Source organism: Lachancea lanzarotensis, scaffold LALA0S03 (genome assembly GCF_000938715.1).
Source record: "Lachancea lanzarotensis genome assembly LALA0, scaffold LALA0S03, whole genome shotgun sequence".
NCBI classification, from domain to species: domain Eukaryota; kingdom Fungi; phylum Ascomycota; class Saccharomycetes; order Saccharomycetales; family Saccharomycetaceae; genus Lachancea; species Lachancea lanzarotensis.
The window spans coordinates 557336-578209 of NW_019212881.1; the positions used below are offsets into that span (position 1 = coordinate 557336).

The 20874-nt window shown below is 43.4% G+C and overlaps 9 protein-coding genes and 2 non-coding genes across 11 annotated transcripts, besides 1 other annotated feature; 2 read left to right on the forward strand and 9 right to left on the reverse strand.

Annotated features, from left to right (window-relative positions):
• Positions 1 to 224: 224 nt before the first annotated feature.
• Positions 225 to 1952, reverse strand: LALA0_S03e06238g (LALA0S03e06238g1_1; the record flags this gene model as incomplete). The annotated part of the gene is made up of 1 exon (XM_022773338.1): positions 225 to 1952. The coding sequence occupies one exon, from the start codon at positions 1950 to 1952 to the stop codon at positions 225 to 227; it is 1728 nt and encodes a 575-aa protein (XP_022627822.1).
• Positions 1953 to 2280: 328 nt separating this feature from the next.
• Positions 2281 to 3702, reverse strand: PRP31 (LALA0S03e06260g1_1; the record flags this gene model as incomplete). Its single annotated transcript, XM_022773339.1, has 1 exon — positions 2281 to 3702. The coding sequence occupies one exon, from the start codon at positions 3700 to 3702 to the stop codon at positions 2281 to 2283; it is 1422 nt and encodes a 473-aa protein (XP_022627823.1).
• A 441-nt stretch (positions 3703 to 4143) lies between these two features.
• RPC40 (LALA0S03e06282g1_1) lies at positions 4144 to 5148 on the forward strand (the record flags this gene model as incomplete). Its single annotated transcript, XM_022773340.1, has 1 exon — positions 4144 to 5148. One exon carries the CDS (start codon positions 4144 to 4146, stop codon positions 5146 to 5148), a length of 1005 nt encoding a protein of 334 aa, XP_022627824.1.
• An 85-nt stretch (positions 5149 to 5233) lies between these two features.
• On the reverse strand, positions 5234 to 6166 carry GLD1 (LALA0S03e06304g1_1; the record flags this gene model as incomplete). Its single annotated transcript, XM_022773341.1, has 1 exon — positions 5234 to 6166. One exon carries the CDS (start codon positions 6164 to 6166, stop codon positions 5234 to 5236), a length of 933 nt encoding a protein of 310 aa, XP_022627825.1.
• A 310-nt stretch (positions 6167 to 6476) lies between these two features.
• On the reverse strand, positions 6477 to 10190 carry UTP22 (LALA0S03e06326g1_1; the record flags this gene model as incomplete). The annotated part of the gene is made up of 1 exon (XM_022773342.1): positions 6477 to 10190. One exon carries the CDS (start codon positions 10188 to 10190, stop codon positions 6477 to 6479), a length of 3714 nt encoding a protein of 1237 aa, XP_022627826.1.
• Positions 10191 to 10646: 456 nt separating this feature from the next.
• Positions 10647 to 10718, reverse strand: LALA0_S03e06348r. The gene has a single exon. It is a non-coding gene; the product is annotated as a tRNA-Thr (tRNA).
• A 44-nt stretch (positions 10719 to 10762) lies between these two features.
• Positions 10763 to 10956: a long terminal repeat.
• A 387-nt stretch (positions 10957 to 11343) lies between these two features.
• NNF2 (LALA0S03e06392g1_1) lies at positions 11344 to 13866 on the reverse strand (the record flags this gene model as incomplete). Its single annotated transcript, XM_022773344.1, has 1 exon — positions 11344 to 13866. One exon carries the CDS (start codon positions 13864 to 13866, stop codon positions 11344 to 11346), a length of 2523 nt encoding a protein of 840 aa, XP_022627827.1.
• Positions 13867 to 14409: 543 nt separating this feature from the next.
• LALA0_S03e06414r lies at positions 14410 to 14498 on the reverse strand. The gene has a single exon. It is a non-coding gene; the product is annotated as a tRNA-Tyr (tRNA).
• A 752-nt stretch (positions 14499 to 15250) lies between these two features.
• HYM1 (LALA0S03e06436g1_1) lies at positions 15251 to 16330 on the forward strand (the record flags this gene model as incomplete). Its single annotated transcript, XM_022773345.1, has 1 exon — positions 15251 to 16330. The coding sequence occupies one exon, from the start codon at positions 15251 to 15253 to the stop codon at positions 16328 to 16330; it is 1080 nt and encodes a 359-aa protein (XP_022627828.1).
• A 30-nt stretch (positions 16331 to 16360) lies between these two features.
• Positions 16361 to 17908, reverse strand: VPS36 (LALA0S03e06458g1_1; the record flags this gene model as incomplete). Its single annotated transcript, XM_022773346.1, has 1 exon — positions 16361 to 17908. One exon carries the CDS (start codon positions 17906 to 17908, stop codon positions 16361 to 16363), a length of 1548 nt encoding a protein of 515 aa, XP_022627829.1.
• A 201-nt stretch (positions 17909 to 18109) lies between these two features.
• On the reverse strand, positions 18110 to 20500 carry PXA2 (LALA0S03e06480g1_1; the record flags this gene model as incomplete). Its single annotated transcript, XM_022773347.1, has 1 exon — positions 18110 to 20500. One exon carries the CDS (start codon positions 20498 to 20500, stop codon positions 18110 to 18112), a length of 2391 nt encoding a protein of 796 aa, XP_022627830.1.
• Positions 20501 to 20874: the final 374 nt, after the last annotated feature.

A 20874-nucleotide genomic window follows, 5' to 3' on the forward strand; every position in this document is an offset into this window, starting at 1 on the left:
CTAATCCAGACTAGACTTACAGACAAGCTGGTCGCTTGTAACGTATGACCATTGAATACCTATGACAACTTCGTTAATGCGGCCACATGCTGGTCACCACTCCTTCCAAACTGTCAACTTAACCTATCTTTAACTATCAAAAATTATAATCCAACCAAAACATGGGGTTTTCCTCAATGTAAGTCCTCTGACTCCCTTCACCAATCCCGTTTTCAGTTCACCATTTAGTAAAACGTTGCAAAGGGATCAGCCTGCTCAGAACTACCATAGATAAAGCCCGTTGAGCCGTTCTTACTTTTCCTGTGCCTGTAGGTGAACCCAACCAGTTTCGACACTACATCCGAATCGTCCATCATTGCAGTAAGTTTGTCTTGGCGTTTGAAAACGTCTGCGTATTTGGCCATGTCAGCTTCGCTACTAAAATCATCAAAGTACCCGGCATCTGTCTCGTTGTCTAGTTGAGGAATGAACGGTGGGCTTAGATTTCTGAGATTCTCAAAACTGATCTCGGCAAAATATTTCATCTTCTTGACATGCTCGAAGGACCGCAGCCTACTGAGAGGATCTGCGATTAGTCTAGTGATCAGATCCCATGTCCTGTCCGAGAAAGCGTAGCGACCGTTGTCACACCTGGGTCTTTTCAATACCTGTTTCCAGCATCTCAAGTTTTCGTAAGTTTGATTGGAAGACGAGCCGCTAAAGGGCGTGTAGCCGACCAGACTCTCGAACAAGATGCAACCAAGAGACCAATAATCGACTGTAAAGTCGTAATTTTTGGCCTCAAGAACTTCCAGCGCCATGTAATCTGGGGAGCCGACCGTCGAAGAGGCGTAATTGACATCCTCTGCTCTCAGCTTCTTGTACATTTGCCTCCTATCGTTCATAGACTTTTCCTCGAATTTGGGGAAGTCTAATGTCTTGACCTCTTCTAGCCTGATTTTCATACTTTCGATCCTCTCCATCGACACAGTTCCTGCGGCCAAACCAAAGTCTGTAAGCTTGATGTGCCCTCTAGAGTCAATCAAAAAGTTTTCCGGTTTCAGATCCCTATGGGTGTAGCCCAGTTGATGCAAAGCATCTACAGCGCAGAACATCTCGCTAATGTAGAACCTAGCGTGGGGCGCTTGTAAAAACCTTGTGTTGATGAGCAAAGTCCGGTAATCTCCTCCAGGGACAAACTCCATCGCCAAGTAAAGACTTGCTGGATCTTGAAAAGCATACAGCAGCTTAACAAGCCACTCGGATCTGGTTGTGGTCAAGATATCTCTCTCCGTCAATACATGGTTTGTCTCGTTCAGCTTAACAAGTAGTTTTTTATTCAAAATCTTCAAGGCGCAGATCTCCCGGGTATCACGCTTTCTGGCCAAATAAACCTGGCCGTAACCTCCCTGGCCAACTTGGGTTATCATTTCAAAGTCCTTATTCTTCGGCTTCAATCTGCGGTTCCTTAGAATTCCTGTCTCTTTTTGTACATACGAGTACCACTCCTTGGTCAGTTCACCGCCATCTGTTCCTTGGATCCTTTGCTGCTCTAGATACTTCATAACTTGGCGAGCACGCTCTCTTCTACTGATCACGTAGTCGAACATGTCACAATAGTAGTCCAAGAAATACATTTGGCAAACATTAACTAATCGTTTGGTATTGTTGGATGAAGCCTTGCGGTGGAAATCCAATGGCAACTTTTTCGGGGATTGCGTGAAGTCAACTTGAGCATTCGAAACTCCATCATCAACATCCATCATTGATACTCGAGAAGTGTTCGCTCCGTTCACAGACTTGGTAGGCGAAGGTGTCCCATATTCGCCACGGTATCTAGAAGGCGTGCTGGGTTCAAAGTCAAACTTGGACGGGGTTTCCAAACTAGCATCAAAACTCAAATTTCCTATGTTATCCGTTAGTGCTTCGATATCGCGATGACGTCCGTACCCGGTTCCTGTTCTAGAGAACATTGATTTCGTTGCAAATTCGAGAAAATCTTTCGGGAAGGACAATTACAAGCACCAGACAACTTTCTTCAGTCTCTCGCTTCTTAAGAATGGTCAAGCTTGTGCTGGGAATCCTTGAAACCAGACCTGCGAGCTCACAAGCTATCCTGGATCAGCAATTGATGCATTCGTTGTGTTTACCTTTTACCATTATGAGTTCTCGAAATAGTCACGTGCTAAGATTCGGCAATGTACTCGCAGGTGTACTCGAGTGAGTGAGTGTACCCAGACTCTAACTGGTAGTGTAAGAGGACTGAGCTATGTGGGTTATCGGCTTGATCGTCGTCAATATTTAGCTAGCTTGATCCTTTGAATGTGTCATGAATTTCGTGTACCACTGGTTTGTGTTTGGTTGATTTTTTGGGTCGCGCGTTTCACCGTTGATCTGAGGTCCGTTACTGGGTGCTTTCAGAACATCTGCGTGCTCCTGATTTTCTGAAAAAAAGTTGTGCGTTTCGTTTGCTGCCGCTGCAAGTCTTCTTTGCATTGGAGCTCTGACTTTCGCGCTTCTCTTTGTCGGCACAGATTTCGAAGCTCGGCTTGAGCCCGCCATACCCATCCCAATTTCTTCGCCATACACATCAACAACAGTTGACTCTTGCTTTCCAAATTCCATTCTGTTTTGTAGCTGTCTGGCATGAGATAGTTGAAATTGCTCTTTGTATTTGCGAAATCTGCGACCAGCACGCTTTTTCTTGGGTTTGTCTTCTGGAATGGGCAAAGCCTTGACATTGCTAATATTAGGCGGCTCCTGAATGTTTTGAAGCTTGTGTAAGATGTCTTTTCGAAATTCCAGTCCCAAGTTGGCGTTAGGACTCGACTTGGACAGGTCAACTCGCGCGGCAAGCGAAACTTTGGCGCATGTCATCTTGAGGGCTTGATTTCTCACCAAGATTGGTTGTTCCAAAACCAATGGACAGTAATATACAAACCCCTTTTGCCTTACACCGCTCTGGTCCACTGCTTGTACATGACTAGCAAATTTACTTTTGCCCATGGACGGAATATTGCAACTCGGTATAATGCTCAATTCTCGAATGCCTCCAGCGGCAGCTATCAATGCTGCAGCTGTCTCTGGTCCCACAAGTTCTGACAGATTGGGAGCAACCTGAGAAATCAAAGAAGTCACAAAAGCTTTCATTTCCTGCTTTAAGTCGCAGAGCGCTAAAATAATTTCAATAGTGATTGTAAGCATATGCATGAGGTCACCGGATGGCGACTTATTGTATTTGTAGTCTGTCTGTAGTGCCATTGATAAAATCAAAATCTGTTCGCGGTCCACCACATTCTGGAAATCAGAGATGTCCGGTGAGCCCTTTGACTGTTGAAGCAGCTGTACAACACGGGCATACTGCTCGCCAGATGTCACAATAGACTGTAACTCTGGAAACGTCTCTTCATATAGTCCCTTCAAGTACGTATGTAGAAAATCAATCTCATCCTGTACTAAGGGCTGCATTTTGCTGAGTAGCAAAGCAGAAGAGCTATCTGGACGATCTTTTATCAGCTGCAAAATTATATCGCGACGGTCAAACAACCAAGATATATTACAAAAACTTCCTTCTGAGCCCTCAAGCAATCTGGGTGGCCTATATTCCGTTGCAAAATGCTGTAACGTGGAAAAAGCGTCTCCGTCGTTTCTTACTTCAACCTCACTTTCGGAACCGGTCCCGAAATCATCATCTAAATCTTCCAAAAGCTCCGCATTGCTCATGCTAGCCTTTGACGTAAACAGATACCAGCTTAAGCGTCCAGAGTATCGTTTTATACTCAGAGTTTTGCCGCCAATCCGCCTTTCAAGAAATTCAGTCAAGTTCCCAAAAGTTCTTTAATTTTTAAAGGATCAAAAGATGACTTCATCGTCAAAAGTGCTATCAACACTTTTTTGGTCAATACATTAGAAAAAGTTTTCCATGCGATGAGATGAGTAGAGGCAAACCAATTGAACTTTAAACGCCCAAGTGGTTCTGTTTAAGTACTATTTGCAGATAGCGACTGCTGTTCAAACTTTCTTGGCTTCAAAGAATTTATTGTCCGAAAACTGGAGAAAGTTTGAGTAATTTTCGACTCAATTAGCTAAAATACATCACATTTGAGTTTAGTCCCATTTTTGACTTGATTCTTGTCCCTTCTTCGAGTTTTACCGACCACAAACATGTCCAACATCGTCGGCATCGAATATAATCGTGTCACAAACACCACATCCACTGATTTTCCAGGATTCCAAAAGGACCAGGACGCTAAATGGGACGTGGAGAACTTCAAAAATACATTTGACGTAAAGATCAACTCACTGGATGAACGTGAAGCAAATTTTGATTTGATGCACATCGACACCTCGGTGACTAATGCTTTTCGCCGAATCATGATCTCAGAGGTGCCATCGGTGGCTCCAGAATACGTCTATTTCTTCAACAATACATCTGTGATACAAGACGAAGTGCTGGCCCATAGAATTGGACTTACACCTCTCAAAGTGGATCCAGATATGCTCTCTTGGGTGGATAACAGCTTGCCAGAAGCAGAGAAATTTACGGACGAAAACACTATAGTTCTCACATTGAATGTGAAATGCACGAGAAACCCCGATGCTCCAAAAAATTGTACAGATTCCAAGATACTTTACCGTAATGCACACATTTACGCCCGGGACTTGAAATTCGAACCTCAGGGCAAGCAGCTCAGTACTTTCGCCAAAAACCCCGTTGTGCCTGCTGATCCAGACATTCTACTCGCTAAGTTAAGACCCGGTCAGGAAATTTCTCTACGTGCCCATTGTATTCTGGGCATTGGTAGCGATCATGCCAAGTTTTCTCCTGTTTCGACTGCCTCGTACCGACTCATGCCTTACATCAACATTACACAGCCGGTTTCCGGAGAATCAGCAGAAAAGTTCGCCAAATGTTTCTCTCCAGGTGTCATCGGCATTGACGACGCTGGGAAAGCATTTGTCAAAGATGCAAGAAATGACACTGTGTCAAGAGAAGTTTTGAGACACGAAGAATTCGAAGGAAAAGTTAAGCTAGGGAGGGTCAGAGATCATTTCATTTTCAACGTCGAAAGTACCGGAGCTATGACTCCAGAGGAAATTTTCTTCAAGAGTGTTAGAATCTTGAAGAATAAAGCCGAATATCTCAAAAACTGCCCGATTTCTCAGTAATCCTGATTACTAGTGCATTATGTGTTTTTTATAGAGAAAAGGTTGTGGAGCATGTACAGTAATTTTTCAATGTCAACCGTGATATCTATACAAGGTCAGCCCCAGTTGGTGGGGCTGTGGTCGTGCGTTCGTATCTTCTGTCCAGGAGATCGTTTAACACTTCCACGGGTTCAATGGTCGTGACCAGCACGATTCCATTATATGCATCGTCCTTATCAACAGGACCATCGGTGTTATAGTTCGTGCCATTTCTCTCTGCGTTGGGTGACTCGAATGGAGGGTCCGCAAAATTATAAGCTGTTAGAATGTATTGGCCAAACTGCAACGAAAGTATCAAAAATTCTAACAGTACGATATTGAGATTGCTCCAAAAGTTGCTGCTCGGTAACTGTTCCCCTACAAGCTGCACAAACAGACCACTTCGAAGTTCTCCGCCGATCAGTCCGTTCTGGTTTGCAAATGGAGATGGAATATTACCAAAACTGCTGCCGCTGCTTTCTGAACCATAATGCCCCGCTTTGGAGATGAAATCAATGGGCCATATCAGTGCCATTATGATAGAAATGCAGTTGAATGTGAAAGCAAAGTGAAAAAGAACCCATTTCACTCTCCGTTGAGTTTCGTTTACCGATACCTCTATTTCTGCTTCTGATAATTCCTCGATTGAACCTGAGCTTGTCTCTGTGCTGCTAGGGACTGCAAAAGTCCCGGGCATTGGTGGATTGGGGTTTGTCTCATTTGTAGACGGTTGGTGTGAATTTCCAGACGAAAGGCCTGGAATTCGACGCACATTGTGGACCCGCAAAGAAACCCTCCTGAACTGATCTGACACAACCTGCGATTTAGAAAGTAGCGAATGTACAAACAGTCTAAATAGAAAAGCCGCTGTTGATGAACCAAACTTCAAGTAATGTATAACAATGATGCTAATTGTGAGAAGACGCATTTTTTCAACCAAATCCTCTTGGAAATTCTTCGTTTGAAGTTTGACAGCCTGCGAAGAGGTTGAGTCCTGCATTGTTCCAAAGCGCATCAAACAGCTTAATCACAAAGAGCAGTGAACATCAGCGTTGGTCTTTTGAAGTTTCTCAGTTCAATTGAAGATGATCAATGCTCTAATTTGTATGTATAATATAGGTGGTGGATGTAGAGCAGTCTCTTCGTGTACGATGATCCTCTTTGCTGGACGACAGTTTGGGTCGACGACACGATAAGTTTGATCAAAACACATTCAAACAACTCTGAGTACGATTTGTGGATCTAACTGAATACTGTATTGCGCTTTTCGAGCTCTATTAACAATGCATTTACATTCTGTTTTGTATCGACTATTTGGACTCGAAAGCGGTAATGAGGTCACTGCCAAAAACAGCTATTTCGTTGAAAATGGCTTCCTTGTTCAATAGCGTCAATTCGTTGTTGACAGGTCTGACATTGGCATCCATGTTTGCTCTGAACTTGACGGGCGATTTGAAAGCCGGTTTGATCAGCCCGGTGATGACATTGCGATCGCCTGCATCACTTCCGTTGATGCCAGGATAACGGTGACTTGAAAAAATTATGCTGTTCTTGTATTTCATGTTCAGGTACTTGACCAGTTGGTACGAAGGGTCCATCTTCTCGCTCATTTGCGAGAGATCTGATGGGAAACTTGTTTGCTGCTCTTCCAGGTTCTTGAAACCGCTGTGGTGCAGCACGCCGCTCGGAAGCTTGAGAGACACCGGCATTTTGAGCTTCACCACGAAATCGTAATCCTTCAAGGCCGGCGTGAACAGTAAGTCCACGGTTTGTTTGTTGAGGCCATGGGCCTGAATCAGATTGAAAGCGACTTTCGCCAAAGCAGTCAGTCTGGTTGCAATTGGAAGTGGAATGCCGCTTGAGTACAAGATTCCGCTAGGATCATTCCTCGATGCAACAAAGAATTGGATGTTCAGCCCCTGTGGATCGCTTTTGCGCAGTGTCGAGAAATTGCTCTGTATGGCTTTGATTTGTGACACCGTAAATTTTTCCCTTAGGTCGCTGCTGCTCTTGGAGGTGAAATCAAGTCCGTTCGCAGAACTTGGATCGGAGCCCAAATCAACTTCTTCAGGCTTAACCAAGTCTAAAATGAGTGGATCTTCTCTCCAATTCCACTGGCTCAGGTATTCAATAATCTTCAAAAACCCATTCTCAACGGAGGCTGGAGCAAAGTAAGGAGCGCTGTCGACAAATGGTTTCATTGCAATCAGTTCCACCAATTCTTCTGATAGATGTGATAGAAGAAGATGCGAGTCTAACCATTTTTTGAACAATCTTACCACTGGTGGGTATAGCGGAAAGCTATGAGCAAGATTTTCAAGCGTCCTAGTGTGTCTTGCTGATGCCAAATATTTAGCAGTAAATTTCAAGAAAACATTTTCCAATTCCGCTTTTGTTTCCATGCGCGCATTGCTAATAGCCCTCAGATATAGTACCTCATCACGTTCAGTCAGAACTCTGAACTTGAACCCGTAGCCTTCAGGAGTTAAAATATTGAGTGTGACAATCTCGAGATTATATGGGATAGATTCATCTCTGGAGAAAAAAGTCTTGTATTGGCCATGATTGGCGGTCAAAGCATCTTGCATCTTTAGCAAAAATGCTGTCTTGGCCTTCTCAAGAGATGTTATCTCATCCGGCCACTTCTGAGAAGACTCAAATTCTAGTAGCACATCTTGTAAAAAATCTGGATTCGCGTAAGCGTAAGGTACAGGTTGACAAGTTGTCGTGTACCTAAATGCAGAGCCGACTGGTAGGACAGACTTGATGCCGAGAGGTAAATCAAGCTTGAACAGCAGCGTGGAAAGATTGTCGAATGATTTGCGTGAATTGTAAAAGGTGTTCAGGCTTAAAACGGACATGCTGGAACTTGCTGGCAAATTTGGCAAAGGTAGTAACTCCAGGAATTGGCTAGAAGTGAGATTAGAGAGTTTGACGTTTTCAGCCAGATGCAACTTAAAAATGTACGTCAAAATTTGAGAGATGACCGATTCAGAAGCAGAGGTTGCCCAAACGCACGAATTCGTTATTGAACCATCTTTAAAACGACGCAAAGACGCTTTCTTACCCCAAAAGTTTTTGAAAACGAGAGCCTCGGCAGCAAACTCTTCGGAGTTTAGTGGGCCTTTCGTAACCAGCTTCTCACATTCGGCAGGATTCACCAAAATACGGATGCGAGCATTAGAAATGTTTGTATTATTATGAGGTTTCCGTTTGCTAATGGGAAACCACGTCTTGTGATTCAACAGTTCGACCTGTAGCGACTTAATTCTATCGCCCAAAGCGATTTTTGCTACATTGCAGATTTTGTTGACCACAAAGTTCTCTAGACTGATAAACTTGATCTTTTCAGTGGGTCCAAATTTCTCCACGACGATTGATTGGGTCGGTATCTCCAAATCAAAGGTCATATCGTACTTGATTTCCTGAAACTTATTCAAGTTCGTTAGAAATATGCTAGCAAACTGGTCTTTGACTACATCACTCAACAGAATAAAAGTCTCACGCGCATAGAGTTGCAAAGCTTGATACGAGGAAACTGACATTTTGGTAAGAATGTTGACTTTGGTAGTTTTATCGAAAATTGTGGGAATTTGAAAACCCTCTTCAATATACTTTGCTGTTGGCAGCTTCGAAGACAGATCAAGGTCTGAGTAAAACTGTAGGTGACCATTCGCACAGAGGTCCATAGTTGCCAAATATTTCATGACACCCTTGAATAGCTGGTAAGAAGAGAACCCATGAAGAAGAATCTTATTACCATTAACACCACCACCGCAGAGAAGAGCGCTCATAAGTGTGGCGAACTCGAAAGAGCCGAAACCGCCCAGTCCACCGGAATGCGCAGATTTAGAAGTGAATCCTCTTTGTTTAAGCCATAATTTCCCTAGCATGCAGGCATCCTTGAAAGCTTCTGTCTGCTTCTTGGTTTTGTAAAGAAATTTCAAGTAGTGCTCATGAGTAGAAGACGAAAGAATAGAGAAATTGTACAAGGGAGTCATCGTGTCTTTATCTTCTTGAACACGGATGCAGTTTTTGTTTGGAAGCAGTTTCTTGGCCTCGAAAAAGCCGTAAGGGAACCCGACGATTATGTTGATGGAAAAATTGGTCTTGAAGAAATTGTACTCAGAAGCGCCACCGGGTTTGCACTGAAGTCGCAGAACTGGACAAAGCGGGTCATCGTTCAAATATTCATAGCTGAATTGGAGGAAGTCAGAAAGCTGCTCCTTTTCAAACAAAACGAACAGATGATGCGTGAAGTACGCCAAATACACGCTTCTTTTGTGAATGCATCGAAAGTTCAGGAAATCTTTTTTCTCAAAGAGCTCTGAGGGCATCGTGAGAAGTACGTCCACTGAAGAACCCCTGGGATCGTAAGTTGCAGTCTTGAGCGCAAACGAACCGATCAAAGACACGTCTGGAGCCTTATAACTGAATTTGTATTGCACAGAGGGAGCAGGTTTGGGGTCTGCAAACGGAACAGCGACGATTTTGCCCTTGAAATAAGACTCGACATCGGCCAGCGCGGTCGGCTCCCAATCGGGCACCATTTGGATCGTGTCATACAGCTTGTGCAAGAATTTTTCTACTTTGAGGATGCGCGAATCCTTGAGTTTGATCTGCTGTAAAAGCTCATCGATTTGCAACTTGAAGATGTTTGATTTGAAAAGCTCAGCGGTGGCACGCGCCATCTGTACGTCCTGTGCACTCAGCTGGCCCGATTTGTGCTGCTGTTGTTGGTTATCTTGTGTTCTGTCCTCGTCATCATCCTCTTCGTCTTCGTCTTCTTCATTGTCGTCCCCGTCTTTGGCATCCTCATCGCGTTCTTCTTCGTCAGACGCACTAGCGTCTCCCAACTGCTCCTCTGTATCCTCTTTCTTGCCGTTTGTTTCCTGCCTCAGCTGTTTGTCCCCATTTCCAAGTGCAGCGATGAGTGCTTTCTTTTGCAGCGGACCTTCTCCATTCTTCCATGGCTGTGGTCTTGAGGAGACAGCTTCAGATGCTGCTCTTTTCAAAGGAGCCATCGCTTACAACTGTTATCTCTACCTTTTTTCAACAGAAAAGTGTACTTCACACTCGACTGGTACTTTCAACGTTAATTTTCAGCTTCAAAGTGCTCAAACTTAACCAAAAATGAAGCTAAAACCAGGCCCAAAAAGCTCTCGCTCCCCGTAATCCACTGGCCTTTATTAGCGTTCCTTGAGTTCGCTTCAATCGCCTGAAATCAACGACCTTAACCTCTAACAATTACAGTCGAAACTACCGGGCGGTTCTGCAGTTGTCGACTCATTTCACATAATTTTTCACCTATACGTACATAGAGATAGCTGCCTTGTAAGCGTCGCAGCTCATCGCCTAAATTTCAATTCAGTTAGTGACGCCTAGGGACTTTGAAGAAAAAAAAATTTTTTCAGTGAGTCTATCTCTTCGAACGGTGAAATGAAAATCACATGGCAAAAATGAAAAAAATTTAATTTTAATGCCACCTGCCAGAATTGAACTAGCGACCTTTGCATTACAAGTGCAACGCTCTACCACTAAGCTAAGGAGGCACCAATGGGAGATTGTTATGCTACGGTCCCGGATAATCGATCCGAAGTAGAGGTGGGACTTAGCGATAACTTCTATTATACCCAAGCGGATATAATAATGATTCAAACACTTGTTCAATGTTTACTTATGATTCTCTACTTGCTTTCTTTAGCATATAAGATAACCGTGATCCGAGCATGTCATGCTCGTCTTTTATACCTTGTACTTCGAGACATGAATGGTCACATTCCCGACATGTTCGCATCTAGACTTTAGGCTTCTGAGCCTCAATCAGCCTCCATTCTTAGCCTTGTTGTCTTATCGTAGTCGTTATCCTTAACATCTTCATTCTTGATGTTCTTGTCTCATCATAGATTCTTTCAGCATGATCTTGGTTATCTTATTGTCATGTGTTGTTCATGACAGAAATAGTGGATAAGTAGATGGAACATAATGGTGATTTTGAGACAGATGATAGTTTTTGGTTGTTACAAGGTATATAAGACACTAAAGGCCGTATGTACCACGACGTGGAGTGACATAGACAGAAACTCATACACACAACTATGTTCTTGAAGGGTCGTCACCATGTAGCGAAAAGAAATCTTGATTACATACAATACCACATTCACTTGTCCTAAGACGTTAATAATTACGTAGCATGCTGTTCATGGCCTCGTTTTCGCCCTCGAGTCTACTAATGTCCTGTTCTAGACCCTTGATGGAAAGCTCGCTCTCGTTGGCCTCGATGTTGCGGAGTTCTTCGCGACGAAGACGCTCGGTTTGACGTTGCGACTGAAACTGGAACCGAAAATTGTCGATGTCCTCGGCATATTGCGTGACCTCTTTCTTCAATTTTTCCTGTTTAACGCTCACTTTTTCGCGCTTGCTTCTCAACTGGCAAAACTCGTGCTCGAGCTTGGTCAGCTTCGTAGAAAGTTCGCCTTTCTCTTTCGCGAAATTAGCTTGTAATTTCCCGTACTCCATCTGAGTCTTTAAATGTTGGTCCTTGCGCTGGAGATGCTCCTGTTCGATCTCAACCTCCTGCGCAGACACTTTTTTCAACTTTTCCTCCATCACGGAAAGCTGAGATTCGCTTTGTTGTAACAAAATCTTCAAATTGTCCATCTTAGAGGCGCTTTTTTCGTCTTGACCGGCATTCTGGGCGATCTTGGATTTCAAATGATCGCTCTCCTGTCTAAGCGAGCTCAATTTCTTAGAGATTTCTTTCTTGGTTTTCCGCAACTTGGCCCGCTCTTCAGCAAGATTGGTATTGGTCGTCAAGACAGAGTGTTTGAGAGTGAGCAACGGAGATAGAAACTTCCGATGATAGTAAGAAGGGAAACTGAAATCCAATAACTGCTTGCTTTCTCCTTCCTTGGCACTAGTGCGGACCATCAAATCGGCAACTAGATAATCCTCACCTTCGTTGAAGCGGTTGACGAATTGGATGTCGTAAGAGCATGAAGGAACCAATCCACTAACTACAGTGTACTCTTCGCCCATTTTTGCAGAAATGATGGCTGATAGAACTTGAGACCAAATAACGCCGTTAACCAAAACAATCAGCTCGCCTTCAAATAAATTGGTAATGCGGAACGTAATCTGAGTTGGACCCGTGTCGCTAATGCAAACTTTATAAGCAGCGGCTTGATTGTGGGGGACAAGATGTAGCTGATTGTAGTCATCCGCAGCAGGAGCTATCAAGGTCATGCATTCGCTTGACCCTGGGCCTGTGAATACACTTCCCTTGATGACAGGATTAGAAATGGTCGGTTTGATTGTCTGAGATGCGTCAGTGTCTTCAGTGGGCGATGCGGGGGACTCGGCGTGAAAGCTTCGTACGTTTCTCTTCTCCAAAGTCATGGTCTTGATGGTAGTAAATATCGACCATAGAGGTGGGATCAAATGATGATTTTTCCATCTGAACAATTGCTGAATAAAATTCTCTAAATTAGCTGAAGTAATGAAATAATCATCGAGATTGTCTTCATTCGACTTTTTGCGACCAAGTTCCATGTTGATTGTGAAAAACTGATTTGTGTATGTTGTCTTATTTTGACCGGAACTTGGTTGGGAGGTCGTAACATTCGTAGTAATTGTTTGTTGATTGCTTTCAGATGGTGAGTTCATTGGGAGCTCTGAAATATTGTACTCCGATACCACATCACTAAATGCTGCTTTTTGAGCGACGGAATTGGTAACGGACAAAAGTGGCGGTCCACTCGGATGTGACGTGCTTATGCCAGACCCGTTAGATAAAGTGCTATTGGATGGAGGTCCTGTCCCACTAAAGGAGTTATGTGGGCTCAATGAGACCGAGGCAGATATTTCTGAAGCAGAGGATCGTTTAACGTTTTTTCGAAAGTAGTAAGGATCCGTCATGTTTTGATAGAATTGGGCGAGTACGATATGGAAGGATGCAAGGTACCGGCATAGTCCAGAGTACCTGCCAAAACAGCTCACTAACATCCGCAAATAAGGAACCGTAATGCTGAATACAGGTAAAGTTAAGGTAGTATGATACCATTGATGCAAAGGGGAAGACGAGATCCCATAGATGGGCGGGATCTCAAGGTCCATGAACAGAGTTGCTCTATGCCACAGGTTTACTAACAGTCCGTATAATATGGAACATGATGTGGCGTAGCTAATACAATCTCTCGGGTCGTTGATCAACGACGATGCAATTATGGACATTGCCAAGTTTTCGATTGGTCGAGTGAAATACTGCTTGGCGTGTGCCCTCAAAAGCCCTGCCACAATCAGTTCGATTATAAGCAAAGGTGATAACTTAAAAATTGCACATTTCCGTCTAATAAAATTGCCAGCGGATCCATCTGCAGACGGCAAACCGTCTTGGCCCACCTCGTTATCTGCGGCCGATGAAGACGAATCGCCATTCTGATTTGCGGTCTTGTTGGCTAGTGATATGCGGCAATCAACGCGTTTCTTATACTGCTGTTTTGAGAGAAACAGCCGAATAAAACAGCTCGCCAAAAAGTTCCGGGATCTGGTTGTGACAATGAAAAGTGCCAAAAGACATAATGACGCAAAATGGTTAAAGCTCAAGAACACCACTAGCAATGCAAATGTGTCTTTAAAGTGGTGTTCTTTTATGAAATGAATTGAGCTGTCCACTCGCGAGTTGTGCCCTGGTCCACTCATAACAAAAAAAATCACTGCCAAATACTACACCGAATAAGGCGAGCGATCCCACAAAGCTGGATCTCCAGGTAAACCAATTGCGTTAATTCGATTCCCGGTGTCAAATTTGCCTCTAGTGTGGCACAATGACCGCTTTTTGGCGCAAGTTGTATTGTCGATGAGGTCTATTTCATTGTGTTTGGTTTTTTTTTCAGAAAAATGCTATAATTAAGCAAGCACTGGACGACAGAGAACGTTATTCTTAACGGCGATGTGAAAAACTGCCAAGAACAGAGAGAAACTAGAGACCAGAAGAAACCATCGAGGGTTTCAGGCAAATATCTAGGTCCTATAATTGGTAAAAGAACGTCAATCCAGTTTTCATTGAAGACGACTGAACATAAAATTGAGATGTAGTGCCACGATATTGAAAAACGACAAAAAATGAAGCGCCACATCATCTCTCTGTTCTTTTCTTGGGACCATTGCATATTGACACCTGGACTCTCGGTTGGAGTATTTTGGCTGTCAAGAAAAGAGTTGACAGCTTTTCCAAAAAAATTGTCTCCCGGGGGCGATTCGAACGCCCGATATCCAGATTACAGTGAGTAACATTACAGTCTGGCGCCTTAAACCAACTTGGCCACCGAGAGTACTTAACAAACGTTGCGAATTGTCCCTTTCGAGAATCGAACGCTTCTCAGATTGTGATCATCTGGCCTCAAGGCCATATTGCACATCTGAAGATCCTAAAAATATGGTTCTGAACATGCCGCATTGCAAGCTCAACTGACATTTCCATAGTGCCATTGGCATTTGCACTTTACGCAATGGCCATGTCACTCGGTTTCGAGTGTTTAAATCCTCTCCATTGACCATATTTCAAGCTCAGGAATCCCCCAAACGTCGCATCACTCTGTACGCAAATGTCGTCCTTCTGGCCAACCAAGACAACAGATGTTTTGACTGTGTTTCAACAACTGAGAACCTATTCTTTCTTCACCTATCTTTTGGTGAAGTTTCTGTCGGTTGAGAGTGCTATTTTCAGTTGAAAATCTGGTCTTCGTTCGAAATGACCATATCATCATAGTGCAGCAAAGTCATATTTGGACTCTAAACAGTCCCAATTCACACATCAGACCTGAATCCCAACGCTTTGCCAACATTCCATCCACTTTATTTGAGCTCTTAGATCCGCTCTTCGATCCAGCCTCTAACGCTTCAATATTTGAGTTTCTGTCACGTGCTCATCTCATCTCTAGCTTATAGTCAATTTATTTTGTGTGAATCGTCTACTTGACTACCACAACAAACCTCGAGCTGTAGAGGTATCATCAGAGGGAGTTTCCAGTATTCCAAGCCGCACCGTACCTTACTCAATAGCGTTTCTTGAATCCTGTACCCAATGGCATTTTGGTGGAAGAAAACTCCAAAGACCCCTTCCGATTATGCTCGACTTCTTTCAGAACAGCTAAACAAGTTTGAAAACGCTTCCACTGTTGACAGCAGACGGAAAATACAGGATGATTGTAGCAAATACTTGGCTGGTACAAAACATTTTTTACTGGGAGAAGTGGAACCGGAACCCTCTGTGGAGGCTGTTGACGAACTTTACAGCGCCATCTACCAGCTAGATCTGCTCTACGATCTACTGGTAAACCTGGCCGAGCTCGAATTCGAAGCTCGAAAAGACGTGGCATTACTTTTCGCGACCTGTTTACGACATTCTCGTGACAACAAGCTTGTGACCGTGGACTATTTGGTAACAAGGCCCAAGACCATCTCTTTGATGCTTCGGGCACCGCAAATGGCACTCTCAAAGGCCAATTCTAGCGATTTGTTTCTGAAAACCGGGTCAATAATTTTGGAGAGCCTGAAATATGAACAACTTTGTCGTTTAATGCTTCGGGATCCGCAAATATGGCTTTTCTTTGATTTCGCTAAAAGTGGGTCCTTCGAAGTCAGTACAGAAAGTCTCCAAATTCTCACAAATTTACTAACGATCCACCAAAAACCTGTGGCGACAGAATTCTTCAGTCAGCCAGCCAACCTTCATAAATTCATCGAAAAGATCAATAACGTTATGGCACATGGTAGCTATGTTACTAAACGCCAAAGTGTAAAGCTCCTGCAATATTTGATAATGATCAGAGCTTACAATCATTTACTCACAGCTTACATTAATTCACCCGATAACTTAAAACTGATCATGATTTTGCTAAGTGACAGATCCAAGAATTTACAATTGGCTTCCTTCAATATTTTTAAAGTCTTTGTTGCCAACCCACGTAAGTCCAAACCGGTGTTGGATATTATGGTAAAAAACAGAGACAAACTTTTGCATTATTTACAGTCCTTCAACACGGATAGCAAGGACGTAACCTTCTTGGACGAGAAAGAGTATGTCGTACAAGAAATCGAATCACTACCAAGGCTGGTTTCCCCCAATGGTGATTTCTCTTTTGGCACTTCTCCTCAGCATTAACAATCCCACCTTTGCACATATATTAGCATTCTATATCCTCCAATCAAAGTTTGCATAGTAGTGAACACCCGTTATTTGTTCATCTATGAGTAACTGACCCCCCTTCACGCAATTGTTTAGCGCTTCCATTATAATCCCAGGCGTCCAAGAATTAGCGTTATCTTTATTCAGTTGTCGGCTTAGCTCCAAAAGGTCTGCGCCAGGGGATGTGGTTACTATATCCCAGATCTTTCTTTTCAAAAACCCAAACGAATCCCCTGATGATATACAAAGTACGCGTTCGTTGATGGTAGTAAGTTGTAAATCACTTAGCCCCAGCTCTTCGAGTTTTTTGCAGGCCTCCCAGAGCTCTTGAGGGGAAACTAGCCCAGACCCGATCCGCATTGCCTTGTTGTACAATGCATAAGTATCCACCAATGAAATCAATATTACCCCTTCGGCTTCTTTCTGTTCTTGAAACTCCGACAGGATAAAACTGTGCAATTCTCTTGAAATTTCGTTAATGAACAGATCCTTGGTTAAAAACTTTTCTCTGTCAATGGTCAGCAGTGGAATGTTTTTTTTAAACTGTGAACGCCCTGTCGTGTCGTACAGCTTTTCTATGTCAGAAGCTAAAGCCATCAGACTGTCAAGGTCACTCAAAGCGTTACCCAGCATGATGTCATTACTGATTAGTCGATCTTCTTGCGATTTTTCCAGACTTGCAATTCCAGCTCGGCCCAGCTCAGATTTGATTTCCAGAAGATTCTTTTCCCGCGGTTGAACACCTTTATTGTATACATTCTGTGACTTCACTCTGCGTCGGTCTTCTATCAGTTCCGAAATCGTTTGAGAGAGTAGTATTCCATCAGATAGCCTGAAGCTTAGCTGTATGTAAATCGGTTCCCCCTTGACTAGTCCGTCTTTCGTCTCGAGGCTGATTTTAACTCGTTGATCAATGCTGATGTCGGATGAGGTTCCTGAATGCTTGGAGGGAAGTCTTGTCCCACAAATTTCACAATTTCTCAAGGATGGCCTGTTCAGAAATGTACATGCGGGACATTCGATTTGTGCAGTCTTGTCAGACTCTGAAGAGGAAGTGACATTGTGGAAACTGATGACATCGGCAATCATTTCAAAATCAGGTACAATACCACAACTAGCACACGGAAATGAATGCATGTTTTCTTTTGTCAAATGGCCCGGTGTCTCATTCTGATGACCGCAAATCGGGCAAATCCACGTACTCTTCCCTTCTGAGATTTTTGTGCCCACTGAATTGTTGTCTAGATCATCAGTCTTGGAATCCCGTAAAAAGATGCTCAATCTAGCAGACTTCCTTAAAAACTTGGAGGAGTAGTCAGCCTGCAAAACATCGTCCAGCTCCAAAGAAATGGAATTCATTAAAGGTTTCTCATCGTCAATGTAGATTATTCTCTGCGAAGTCAGATATATCCTTCCCTTTTGTCTGCCCAAAATCTTGGATTTACCTTGGTAACAACCCACTTGATGCTCAACGTAGATATCCTTCTCATTCTCTCTCAACACCGGCTGTCCAGATGAAGTAGTCTCAACAAAATGCCATTGTCGTAAGTGCATTCAGGTTGGCTGTGTCCATTCTCCTAAAGGTAGGTGTGAATGTGAATGTCCTTCAGTTCAGCACTATATTATATATAATGAATATGCGTTTAAACATGATCTACTAAAAACAGAAAGAGAATGGAGGTATAACTGATGGTCAGCGAGCCATATCAGTAGCCAGCTTGTGTCAAAGTTGTGTGAACGCTGGAAATGCTGCTCTCAAGTTTCAACTGCCTTTGGCGAAAGAAGCAAGTTACGTCTAGAACTGAGCGAAGCCAAGTTGGTCTGAGATTTTCTTAAAATGCTTGACTTCCTGGCGATTAAGAGTTCTTGTAGTCGCTTTTTCCACAATGGAACATCTTTCTCAAGTCTGGCATTTAATTCGATCAACTTTTCCTCGTCCCCAAGTCTTTGCTGGGGGTCAAAGCGACCAAACATAGCCGAGCCTTTCCCATCGAATTTCAAAAGACAATTGTGGAAATGCCACAAAGTCGTCCTATGGCAGACAGATATGAGTGAGATATTCAGCTCCTGTGCGTGGGTGTACATTTTTTGTTCCATTTGGGGTGATACTGCAGAGGTGCATTCGTCAAGAACAGCGAATTTGGGCTTGTGGTAATACATTCTGGCCATAGCAAGTCGTTGTTGAACACCAATCGACAGCTCTTCGGCCCAGTTTCTGACAACATCAAATGCATCTTGGATGGAAACTTCTGCGTCGTTATGATTGGTCTCCACAGACGACGCCATAACTATTGACATGTTCTCCGTTAGAAGATCGTCCAGTTCCAAAACATGCAGAATTTCAATCAAATCATTGTCCCCCTTCACATAGTCTCCTTGGTATTTTGCATCGAATTTGTCCATAGTGTCTGGATATATTATCTGCTCGCGGAACGTGAACTTGTTGCCCATAAATGGTTTTTGGGGTAGGTAGAAAATGGGCTTCTCACCATTAGGTCCAACCCGAGGTGGCATAATGAGTTTGGACTCCTTTTCTGGATGTGTGAAGGATTTCATTACTGGCCATAATCCTCCCAGTACTCTGAAAAGAGACGATTTGCCGCAACCATTGGGTCCAATGATTAGTAAATGATCGCCATGGCGCAGTTCAAAGTTTAGTTCTGGAATTAAAACTTGGAAAGTCGGAGTAACGAGAGGAATGTTGATAAATTGAATCTTTGAATCATCATATTCGATTAAAGAGTCGTTGTTCTCCACACCTAATGAACCTCCTGGAACCTCAAGTCTGTTATCGAATTGTCTCAACCTTAAAGACACACCTCTCAGCTGCTGAACGCTTTTCTTCAATTGGACGAACCTACCAACTGAAGAAGAAGCTGTTAACAGCAGCCTACGATTCGTTATGAAATCAGCTGTAATATCGTTACTATGCTGCTTTTGGAAGAAAATGGGGATGGAACAAAGTGCAAGACCAGCCGCTCCCCAAGTATATTTGATCACGAAAGTGGTAGCGAAATCGTAAATGGAATGCAGTTTGAGCTCTCGGTTGAGGAAAATAGCAAGTTGGTAGAATTTGTAATCCAAATTCCAGAGCTCTGTAGACTGACCCTTCATGAGTGCGATCTCCTCATTACTGGTGTGGATTTTGGAATGCAAGCTTCGGAATATGCCTTCCAAATGGGTTCTTTGGATTGCAAGTTTCGTAAAATTAGGCTGGATCATTTTGAGCAGCAAATTGCTGATGTGGACTATGATACCAAGCACCAGAGTTCCTTCGCCCATCATCCCGTTGCCGGTGCTAGACAGCAATTTAAAGGAACAGAGTAGTAGATCTAAAGTGGGCTTCAAAAGCTGGTTTAAGAGCACAGACAAATTGTAAGAGAAAGCGCCCACGTCCCGAGTCAAGTACTCCACAGAAAGATCGGATCGCGCCAACTCTTCGGTGTCTTCACTGACGCCAGCGGACGCTTTGTATGCTGCAACTTTGGAAAGGCCTCCCTGTGGGATATTGTTGACCGTGTAGAATGTGTGATGGGACGACATGTAGCGATCAAGCAGGTGTTTGGAAACGATTCGGTTAACCGTAACCGCACACAAACGTGTGTTATAATGAATGAAAGAGTTTATTAGACTGGCGGGAATACCCAAGACCATCCATTGTCCAAGCAACACCTGTAGAAACTTGCGGTATTCGGCCTTAACGAGCCTAGACACCAAAAGCCCGTCCAATGTGGCCACACGCAGCGATAAAACTGTACGCACGACCAAAAGAGCCGCCTGGAACAAAAATAAAGCCACGCATTTGCGGTCTCTGATCAGAATACGGAACAAAAAATGCGCACTAGATGACGGCGGTACCGTTTTCGGGCTGTTATTTTCTTCTTCGAGTTGTGAAACGTCACTGGAATCGGAAAGCGGTTGAGTTTGGACTTGTGATGATAATGCAAGCTCCGTTTCTGCCGTAGTTGCAGAACTTGCTGATGAGCTTGTTTTGGCACGACTGCGTTTCAATGACAATTGATCGTATGGTTCTTGATCGTTGGGATTTTTCGGCCGCGCTTGCAGACTCTTAAACATTGCCAATATGAGCAAAACATATGTTGTTTTCAAAATCCTCAAACGATACTTTTGATAGAAACTGAACATTTTGAAACACTTTGTGTGATGGGAAAGAACCTGGTTTTCTTGTGTTAACAGTTACCTTAAATGTCGGGCTTCTCTAATATAATGTCTTAACGCGAAAGTAGTAACGGGATATTAATGGATATGGGTTTTGGTGAGTGGGAAGAAGGGTTGATGATCCTGGAGTGAATAAGCTTGATCCTTATATAGTCCGAGGACACCAATTCATTTTGGTCATTGACATCGCTGACGTAATCTCAATTCGAAAGTGCGGGGAGTATAGTGAGTCACGTGAGTAATAACTATTGGTAGATTCCAGGAAGAGTTGAGGTATGTAACAGACAAGGAAAGTTCGCGGTGGTTAGTTTCAGTGAAAGTTAGATAAACGGAAGACTTTG